A 9113-nucleotide genomic window follows, 5' to 3' on the forward strand; every position below is an offset into this window, starting at 1 on the left:
AAAAAAAACTAAGAACATCAAGAAACGACCGATCCAACGCCAAAATACCCATCCTCCCCTCCCTAACTTCGATCATGATCATCAAAGCATCATCGGGACAGACCCTCACTGCCCGCGAATATTAGACCCCTGTCTTCCCCACCAACTCAAACTGCGAGCCCCCACCCTTCGAGGCATAGTAGCCATTATCGACGCTACACCCACGCGGCACTCCCCGCATCTCAACGTCACCGAGAGCCTCCTTGCTCTCCACGTCGTCGAAGCGGTCGTGCGTCGTGACCCGAATCTCTTGTGTCACAAAGATTTGGCCGAAGAGGTGCGATGCCGACGCGACAAGCGGACCCCAGAAGACGGGGATGCTGGCGCAGATACATGCAGATGCCGTCTCGAGACCGGCCATGACAATGGTGATGGGGCCGTACCACGTCGGATCGAAGGTCGGATAGGTTGCCGCTCCGGTCTTGATGGTGGTCGCAAACCGCCAGATGGAGAAGATGTTGACGCTGTAGGGGGTTGAGTGTGAGTTACCCTGCACCGCCAATTATTCGTACAACGCCAGGGCGGGACTTACATTGTTCCCATGGTGATGATACCAACAAGCCCAAGCCGAGTCCGCTCCGGTGCTGCGGGATCAAAGTAGAGCGGCACCGGCAGAGCCATGACCACGAGATCCAGCACCATGTTGACGGCAGCATGGCTCTCGTAAACGGCCTTAAACTCCCGCACTGACTGCGTGCCGTATCCGTAGCACCGCAACCCAGAAATGTCTTGCTCGTACAGCACCGTCCAGTAGTCGGACACGGGAACGCACGGAACCCAGGCAATGATGGAGTAGGCAACGCCCCAAAGCGCGATGAGGACAATGAGTGCCCGGCATGTGTTGTACAGATGCGACCCCCGCTCGTACAACCTGTTGTATTGCAGCAGGAGGGAGATCTTGATCAGCGCGGTGGACATGACGTAGGACCCGTTGAATACGTAAAAGCTCTGGTGCAACGGTCAGTTACCGACAGGCCTAATGCGTTACGGGGTGTGAGAAACGGAGCCACGAACGTGGAGGAAGGCCGAAGCAGAGTCCATGGTAAGAAGCAGCAAATGCTGCCCAAGCCCATGATTTGTCGCTGTTCATGAGGCAGTTAGCGAATGGCCGGGAAACACTACTCTCCTGTGGAAGTTTTGAAACCTACCGATACAGATGCTCCCCAACCCGATAGACATGGTCAACTGGTCATGATGTCAGCCTGGGTCCATGGCGTTTCGGTAATCAAGCTGACAAAAACATACCAAGGACAACACGACGAAGAAGTCATCCCATCCTGGAGCCTTGACATAAAGGAACCTCACTCCTAGCCTGATGGACACGAAGAGCCAAGATAATACCTGCTTCTCGTTAGAATTTGTTCGCTTTGGCCACCGGAAACACATACCAAGAAGGTTATACACAAGCCCAGGATGGTCTCGCGCCGGTTGATGGCCGGCATGGGCTCACCGAAGTTATCGGCGGCTCCGATGAGCCCCATGAGGGTGTCGTCTCCGGCCATGGCGGCCTTGGTATGGAGAACCGGATCCGAAGTGGGCCTGTTTCTGCTCTTCGCTTGAGATGCAGAAGGCTGTCTTATGAGAGTCGCGGTCCAAGAGACGTGAAGAACATGGGCCTGGTGGCGGCTCTGTCCTTGACTTATTATTGACTGTGGGCGAGAGCAGCCAGACCTCCTGATGCCAGCATCTACTGTGTAGTAGGAGAGGTTTGACAGGTTTGACAGTGGGGAGGAGACGTGCGACGTGGGGATGTTATCATAGAATACGCCGTATCCCAGGGGGTCAGTGAGGTGTCATCACAGCCTCAACACTACCGACGATGCTCCCCCACTCCAATACGATGTCCCCCGCCATCGCCTATTGATAGCTTGGCGAGAGGTGATGAAGTTCATCGCGCAGCAAGCTAAGGCACTTTCCCCTGACGAAGTGTAACATCTCCTGCATCCCATGCAAGACCTGCAAAAGCATTCTTGCAGTTCTCGCAGACATGATCACCAAGCCTGCGATGACGACTTGGTGATTTGAGATATTTTCGTTCGTTTCGCGTTTCTTTTTCCTCCCCTCGACTCTTCCTTATCGCTATGGGCACTGTTGATCCTCAATCGCTCCCCCAGTTCTCCAGGATGAGACAGTGACATGGTGGGCTTCTGACGTTTCATCGCGCATCTGCCGCGAGGGGAAAGAGTTGCTGCACGTGGTTAACCGCAAGGCACCTTGCGCATCCGTGCGGCACTCGCCTAGGCCCTTCTTCGGCTGCTGCATGCGTCCTTGGATGCAACGAGCTTGTCGTTGGCACTTTGAGACCAGTCGCGATGATGCGCCCGTCTTTTTCCTGACCTCGTTGCGTTGTAGTCCACATCGGCCATTATTCAAAATAAGGCAATTGAGCCGGCGTTCCTCAGAGCTGCAGGATCGTCGTGGAGGCCGTGACGAGGCCTTCGTGCAGTGCTTGAAGGATTTGTTTGAGCTTGATTCCTTGGTGCCAGCTGAGCGCGTTGGCGGAAAACAGAGGCCAGCAGAATCGGCCGGAACCTCCTCCGAGTACCGAGATCTTTGTCCTTCAGGTTCCGGCGATCGCCCGTGCAGGCCGGCCCGAATGCCCCACTTGATGCCGAACCGGCCCCCGGTCTGAAGCATGCATGGCAGCCGCATCGAGGCTCGTCACGGCAGGCCAAATTCCTCGCCAGCGGAAGATAAGTATAGTTCACGGGCAACTCTCAGAACTGTTTATTTGATGCACATGTCAAGAGCTCGCTCTATTATTAACGGTTGCTTAAAATCGCTGTAAATGCACTCCGGGCTATTACTAACGGAACCGAGATGCTGTCTATCTATACACATGTGTCTGTTTTCGTAAGAAGGCGTTACTGGCTCCACTAGAGCCGTCTTGGGGTATCAATGCACGTCGAAAAGAGATCATCCACAAACGTCATCACCGCCTCGTCGCCCTCCTTCTTCACCTCGACCTTGGATGTCCCCATTCCAAGTACATTCGTCACCTCCTTCAACTCGATCGCCTGGTCGTAGGACGGCATGACGCCGCCGTGTCGCTGGCCGCGCAGGCTCGTGTGCCGCGCCAGGCCTTGTGCGCCGTCCACGCTGTCATGGCCATGGCGAACCACCGGGCTTGCGGGCCCTGCGGTCTCGGTTTCCTCCACGTCGACTGTCACCTCCTGGGAAATCATGATGCCGCCAAATGTCTTGGGGGCGGACGGGATGGGTGGAACCGGCGGTTCCAAGTCCGGCTTGGTCTCTGTGGTCACCACCTCGCCTGGTGACTTAGAGAGTGATTGCCGGATTGACCCGGGCAGGGAGTCACGGCGAGCGTCACCACCGGCACCGCCATGACGGCTGTCTCCATGGCTCGTGTACTGCGGAAGAGACGCAACGCTCTCATGGCAGGCCATATCTGTCATGTTCTCGCGACTAGCAGAGACGAGCTTGACAGCATCTGGTGGGGAGCTGCGCTCTGAGCGATGCTTGCTAGAGCCCGCTTGATGTCGCTGAGCGAGGTTTGACCGAGGTGAGGAGTCCCGCCAGGGGAAGAGGAACTGGGCGACGTAGTCGCGATACCGGGCGGGCGGAGGCGCGGCCGCTGCATTGTAACAGGCGGCATCCAGAACCGGCGCGATGGTCCGGTGAACTGCGCGGCCGAAAGCGGCGTTGTGCGGTGAGTTCTTGTAGACGAGCTGCTGGGTCTTGAAGAAAGCCAAAGGAATGAACTCGAAGGCAGGCGCGTCCACCCGCACATGGATGGGAATCATCAGCGTGAACGCGATGAGCGAGCATGTTGCTGGGCGGGCGTCGTTGTTGGGGGATGCACACGGGACGTGCGTTACCTTGGACACAAGTGTGGCATTGTCGAAGACCGGATCTTGGACGGAGGCCCGCAAGCTTCGAATTCCATCCAAGAGCAACGCAGCAAAGTGAGACTCGCGGGGCGGAAGGTCACCTGCATGCGCAAGTTGCCGGTGAAGAGCGCCTAGGGTCATCCCTTCGAGACGGCGGAGGAAATCCACGTGGCTGTTCTCCAACCGGTCGATAGGCAACTCAGCAGTCGGCAGGAGATTCCGCGCCCGCTTCCTCACCAAGACGTCGAAGCCAGTCTGGTGAACTTGGGTACGCACGGCAAAGATGCCGACATGCACACCGGGTTCCATCATTGCCCCTTTCGCGTAGCGTTCCATATTCTTCAGCTTTTCGTCGAGATTGCTGGTCCTGATCTGCATCTTGGTCCGGATGATGTGAGAAACCTGGCGCGGCTCAGCGAAGCAGTAACCAGCCGCGGCAAGATGGTCGACGTGAGCGCTGTCCACTTTGCGAACCAGGAACATGAGATGGCCCTGGCCATTGCGCCTGGGCTGAGCCACACCTTTTTCCGCAAGATCGTTCGGGTCGTGTCGATTGCCCACAGCCGATTCGGATCCTTCGCTGATTGAGCCGGCCCCCTGTGTACCACCCGTGGCCAGGATCTCATCCCAAAGAACTCCCGCGTCGACAAGATCCTCGTTCATCTGAGAAGCGAGCGAGGCGGCGGCGACGCAGAACAACTCGCAGAAGATCGTCTCATAGTTCTCGATAATGTGGCCTTCGGAATCCACAAGTTCGATGCCGGTGCGGACGTTACGGTCAGTGTGGGGGAGGAACGCCAAATGTTGATTCATCTTTTCCAGTAGGGCAGAAATGCTCGGCCAGCTCCTCGACGCTTGGAAGATCCAATGGAACAATGGGTGCGCGGTGGAAAAGGTCTCGTTATGCGTCTGCAATGAACGTCAGACAAACGGACAAACGGGCCAACAGGCAAGCTGCGACAAAACGAAGTCAGTCGTACCTTTTGCAAGAAGGTGCTGGTAACCACCTCGCTGGGCAGAAAACCGTCCGGCGTCACCAGGATCCTGCCGCTCTCATCAAAGACCGCAGCCGCGAGAGTGATCCTCTGAGCACGTCGGGCGTAACCCTTGCGGACTCGAGCCGAGTACATGGCGAGGCCGGCCATGATGACACAGGCGGCAAACGACTAGGAAACAAGAGGTCAGTTGATAGTCCACGGGACAAACGTCCCTCAGGGAAAGCTCACCAGGCAGGCTGTGACGATGACCGTGGTATTACGAGAGGCGTTACTAGCGCCCACGTTGACATAGATCAAGGTGAACCGGGTTCCCATAACCGCACACCAATGCATTCCCGAGACGGCGCCGGCGAGGACAACGGCGCAACCAAGACGCTTCCACCAAGAATTTGTCCAGGAGCTCCTGAAGATGAAGAAGAGGGCCAAGGCGACGGTACTCGCAGCGGCGGCAATGATGACGGACCCAACGACGAAGGCGGTGATGTATCGACATTGGTAGTTGCTGATGGAGGCGTTGCCGAGGTAGTGCATGCCGCAGATGGCGCCTCCGGACAGGACGCCCGAGACGCTGACGCGCCACCAGCTGACGCGGGCGTTGGAGGCGCTGGTCCCGGTGACGACGAAGAAGGCAATCAGCAGCACGACGATCGGGACGAAGAAGGAAGCAACGGTGACGCCAACATTGTAAGCGATCTGAACATCGGGCTCTCCATTAAGCATCGTGGTTGCGCGGTTGCCAATGTAATGCTGTTGGGACGAGATGAAAGGTCAGAGGGCTTTTCTTTGTTTTGGACATATCTCATGTTGGCGCGGAGTTGAGATGCGGCCTTACCATACTCCAGATGGCAACACCTCCCATTGTGATGGATGCGCCAAAAAGAAGCAGGCTGTCCAGTGGTTAGTTGAGTCGAATTGCTCGCGGCCATCTTCCAGCTTCACACTCACTTGTTGTAATAACCTCTCCTCGAAGTGCGCCGATGTATCAATTCGAGAGTTGAGGCCGCACCGACGAAGCTAACCACGTAACTGAGTACCAGCAGCCATGGCTCGAATGAGACAGGAACTGTCTGGCCCAGGTACTGGGCGAGATCCTGTTCAGTCGTCGCCATTTCCCTGGTCCAGTTGCCTCAAAAGGTGTGTGTTGGTGATGGCTCGAACCATTCGGCCTCGCTCACCCCAAGTGTTGCTGATAAAAGATATTGTGGCTGGGAGGCTCGCTGAAGAGAGGTGGAGAGCGAGCAGTTGAGGGGGTCTGTATCAAAAGAGAGTGGGATGGAGGATCTGGTAAGATAACTCGTCCTCTCATGCATGGATGAGGCGAATACCTGCTTGGGGGCCCCGGGATGGTAGGGCCAGGCCTGGTCGACCACCACCTCAGGTTGTATCCAGCCCTGCGTGATTGGGTTGGCTAGGAAGAAAAAGAAAACCCACGGAGTCCCGGCAATGAAGCATGCATGTGGCGGGTAGGTAAAGTCCATCATCCGGCTCGGCCAGTCTGACCTGCATGTGCATCTCATCCAGTGTTATGTATAGGACTGGACTGAACTTGGACCCCTCCCAACTCTGGGTCACCCTGGTCTCTCCAAAAGTGCACAGATGTTGCTTTCAGCTCCCCATGGACGAACCTCTGTGACGACAAGCTGGAGGACACGCTAAGCATTACATAACCACCAGCAAACCCCTCGCAAGATCCGAAGGACAAGGGGCTTCATCGAGAGGGCCCGTTGGTGAGAGGATTCGGCAGACGTTACCTTCGGCCTCAAGGAAAGGGCCTAACAAGGGGGTTTCTCCCCTGCAGCGCGCCCTTAGTTTGCTCCTTGGATAATTCCTTCAATTGAAAGGCTGACATGTTACACAGCGTCCAACAAACATGATCCGGGCAGTACATCCGCCTTGGCCCTGGCCAGGCCAACCAACAGCCAAGACGACACCATGGGTAAACTTGGTCGAAAGTGAGCTGCGAGTGAGAGATTCACAGCAGCGGTTAAAAACAGACATGTCAGCCACCAAAAAAACCGCGCCGGCGAATCGGTCATGATCTGGCGCCAAAAACAAGGCGTCAGTGTCACACGCCAGAGAGCAACTGGCGTACTACATCTCAAGGGTAAAATTCGCCTCCTGGACTCGTCCTGTAGGCCCCTGTCAGCGCCGCCAAGACCACATGTCCTTCCTTACACGACCGTCTCTTCAACACTGCAAAGGAAAAATTTATACTCTGAAGCCATCAGCGATTGCATGGCCTACTTGGGCTTGTTGATGCAGCGTTTTATTTGTTTATTCTTCAGTCTTCGTTGTTGAATACCCGTGTGCAGCGACTGCTGTCCTGGAGCTGGCGTGGTGTTCCGTAAAGTTACGTGTTGGTCTGTGCTGAGGTACCCGGCTGGGGGGAGGGGCGAAACTTTAGCTAGCCACCACAGTAGTGCGCGTTGGGGGCTTCAAACGGTCAACATGAAATATGCTAGTGGGACTTCCAGGTTGTTTGGCGAAACGCACGGGCTGGCGGATGACAGGTGGTGGCGACGGATCGAGAAAAAGTCATGATTCTCAACCTAGGATTGGCGATCAATGAGCGCATATCCCGATCTGCCAAGACTCTTAGAAGCTTCGACATCGGCGTCACATGGAGTCCCATCGACGACGCCGAAAGATGATGAAACCAGGCCTTACATAGTTAGCCCAAGTCGCTACTAAGCCATTGTTAGTATTGATATCGAGGCGGACAATGGGGGAAAACGCGCTAATGCGTGCACCCGAGAAGGCGCCGTCTTTCCCACGTGCTAATTGCCGAAGCCACCAAGCCACGGCGCCCCGAAACCCCAGACGCCGTCACTTTGCTCGGTTGGGACATCCGAGCACACAACACAAGATCCAGCGGCCGAGCGGATGTCGGCATCGACAGCATCATCTGTGGTTGTATCCGTACGGAGCACACCCAATCCAAACTTCAGGGACTCAGGTGGCTTGACCATCACGGCCAACTTCAGATACCATTGCGTCGATCATTGAGAGATATCACATTCATTGGCTCAAACACCCAGAACGCTCTTGCGGGCAGAACGCAGATGCATGTGCAGCACACGAAACAAGATACAGTACGGGTCGAACAGCCAGGGTACGTGATTCAGCCAGCCACAACAACACACCAATGGGATTGACGAACCGGCGAACCTGGGAACAAGGGTGGAAGTTTGGTCTGATCACCAACAAAGCCAGGGCCCGGCTCCCCGTTTCCGACCGCTGCAGAGATCTGTTTCTTCAGCGGTCGCCTGTGGCTCCCCACGATACTTCGGAAATCCTTCCGAGGCGCTTGGTCGGAGAGATAGCGCAATGAAGTGAAGATCGACGACGCCTCGGGCTGGGAAGTAGTTTGAGCGCGACGAGTGGTTGCTCCGTACGTCCGTACACTAGTGTACACATGTCCGACAAGTCTCGGACGGTTTCTGGCTCCAGTCTGGGTAGATTTGGCTGTTGCTCATGACCATCACCAACTACACTTGAAGGGTACCTGACTAGTTAAGAGGATGATGATAACAGTCACTGCCGTGTTACATCACACATTTATCTGCGGTTGTTCTGTATGCAGATGGCTGTGACGTGCTCTGAAGCACTTCACAGTGGTGAGCTTCCAGGGCCAAGAACTCCAAAGGCTTCGGTTCCATCGAATCTTGCATGTCGGGTGTAGGTACCCTGGCAGGTCCTTTTTTTCTCCGACACCCATGAAACCCCTTGGCCATGCATCGAGCCCACCTTGGAGTTTTCTCCGGTGTGGCTCTTCGGGCCCGAAAGACATAACCGGGGTAAGTTGTGTTTCTTTACAAAAGGCACTAAGTACACGCCGTTTTCTGCAAATACTTACTCCGTGGTCTATTCCAATCGGATGTTACGGACTCAAAAAGTCTTGGTCTATTACACTACCTACACAATACGGAGTGCACTAGTCTTTCGGGCATCGCGAAATCTGTGGACGCCGCCGTCGAGGGATCCACCACTTTGCCAAAGGCTGTCCTCCTCTCGTGTACGGGAGTAGGATGCAGACCGTGCTAGGATTTGAGGAAGACTGGGACAGCCTCGACACACATACCAACACATCCTTCTGCCATCAGATATTTATAGCGAACCCTTTCATAACTAAGCTCGACGGAGTATCACTCCGGTATCTTGCGTCCATATTTTCAAGGTCTAGTGCTTCTTGATTCCCTCCAAGCATGGCATTGACTCAATAATT

At 55.5% G+C, this 9113-nt stretch overlaps 2 protein-coding genes across 2 annotated transcripts; both read right to left on the reverse strand.

Annotated features, from left to right (window-relative positions):
* Positions 1-121: 121 nt before the first annotated feature.
* VTJ04DRAFT_10938 (uncharacterized protein) lies at positions 122-1541 on the reverse strand (the record flags this gene model as incomplete). The annotated part of the gene is made up of 6 exons (XM_069358731.1): positions 122-503; positions 572-987; positions 1054-1121; positions 1188-1224; positions 1285-1380; positions 1428-1541. 6 exons carry the CDS (start codon positions 1539-1541, stop codon positions 122-124), a joined length of 1113 nt encoding a protein of 370 aa, XP_069214266.1.
* Positions 1542-2915: 1374 nt separating this feature from the next.
* On the reverse strand, positions 2916-5997 carry VTJ04DRAFT_10939 (uncharacterized protein; the record flags this gene model as incomplete). The annotated part of the gene is made up of 5 exons (XM_069358732.1): positions 2916-4799; positions 4871-5056; positions 5117-5635; positions 5721-5775; positions 5834-5997. The coding sequence occupies 5 exons, from the start codon at positions 5995-5997 to the stop codon at positions 2916-2918; spliced, it is 2808 nt and encodes a 935-aa protein (XP_069214267.1).
* Between the last annotated feature and the right edge of the window lie 3116 nt (positions 5998-9113).

The sequence above is a fragment of the Mycothermus thermophilus genome (assembly GCF_041956435.1).
Source record: "Mycothermus thermophilus strain CBS 625.91 unplaced genomic scaffold VTJ04scaffold_8, whole genome shotgun sequence".
NCBI classification, from domain to species: Eukaryota; Fungi; Ascomycota; class Sordariomycetes; order Sordariales; family Chaetomiaceae; genus Mycothermus; species Mycothermus thermophilus.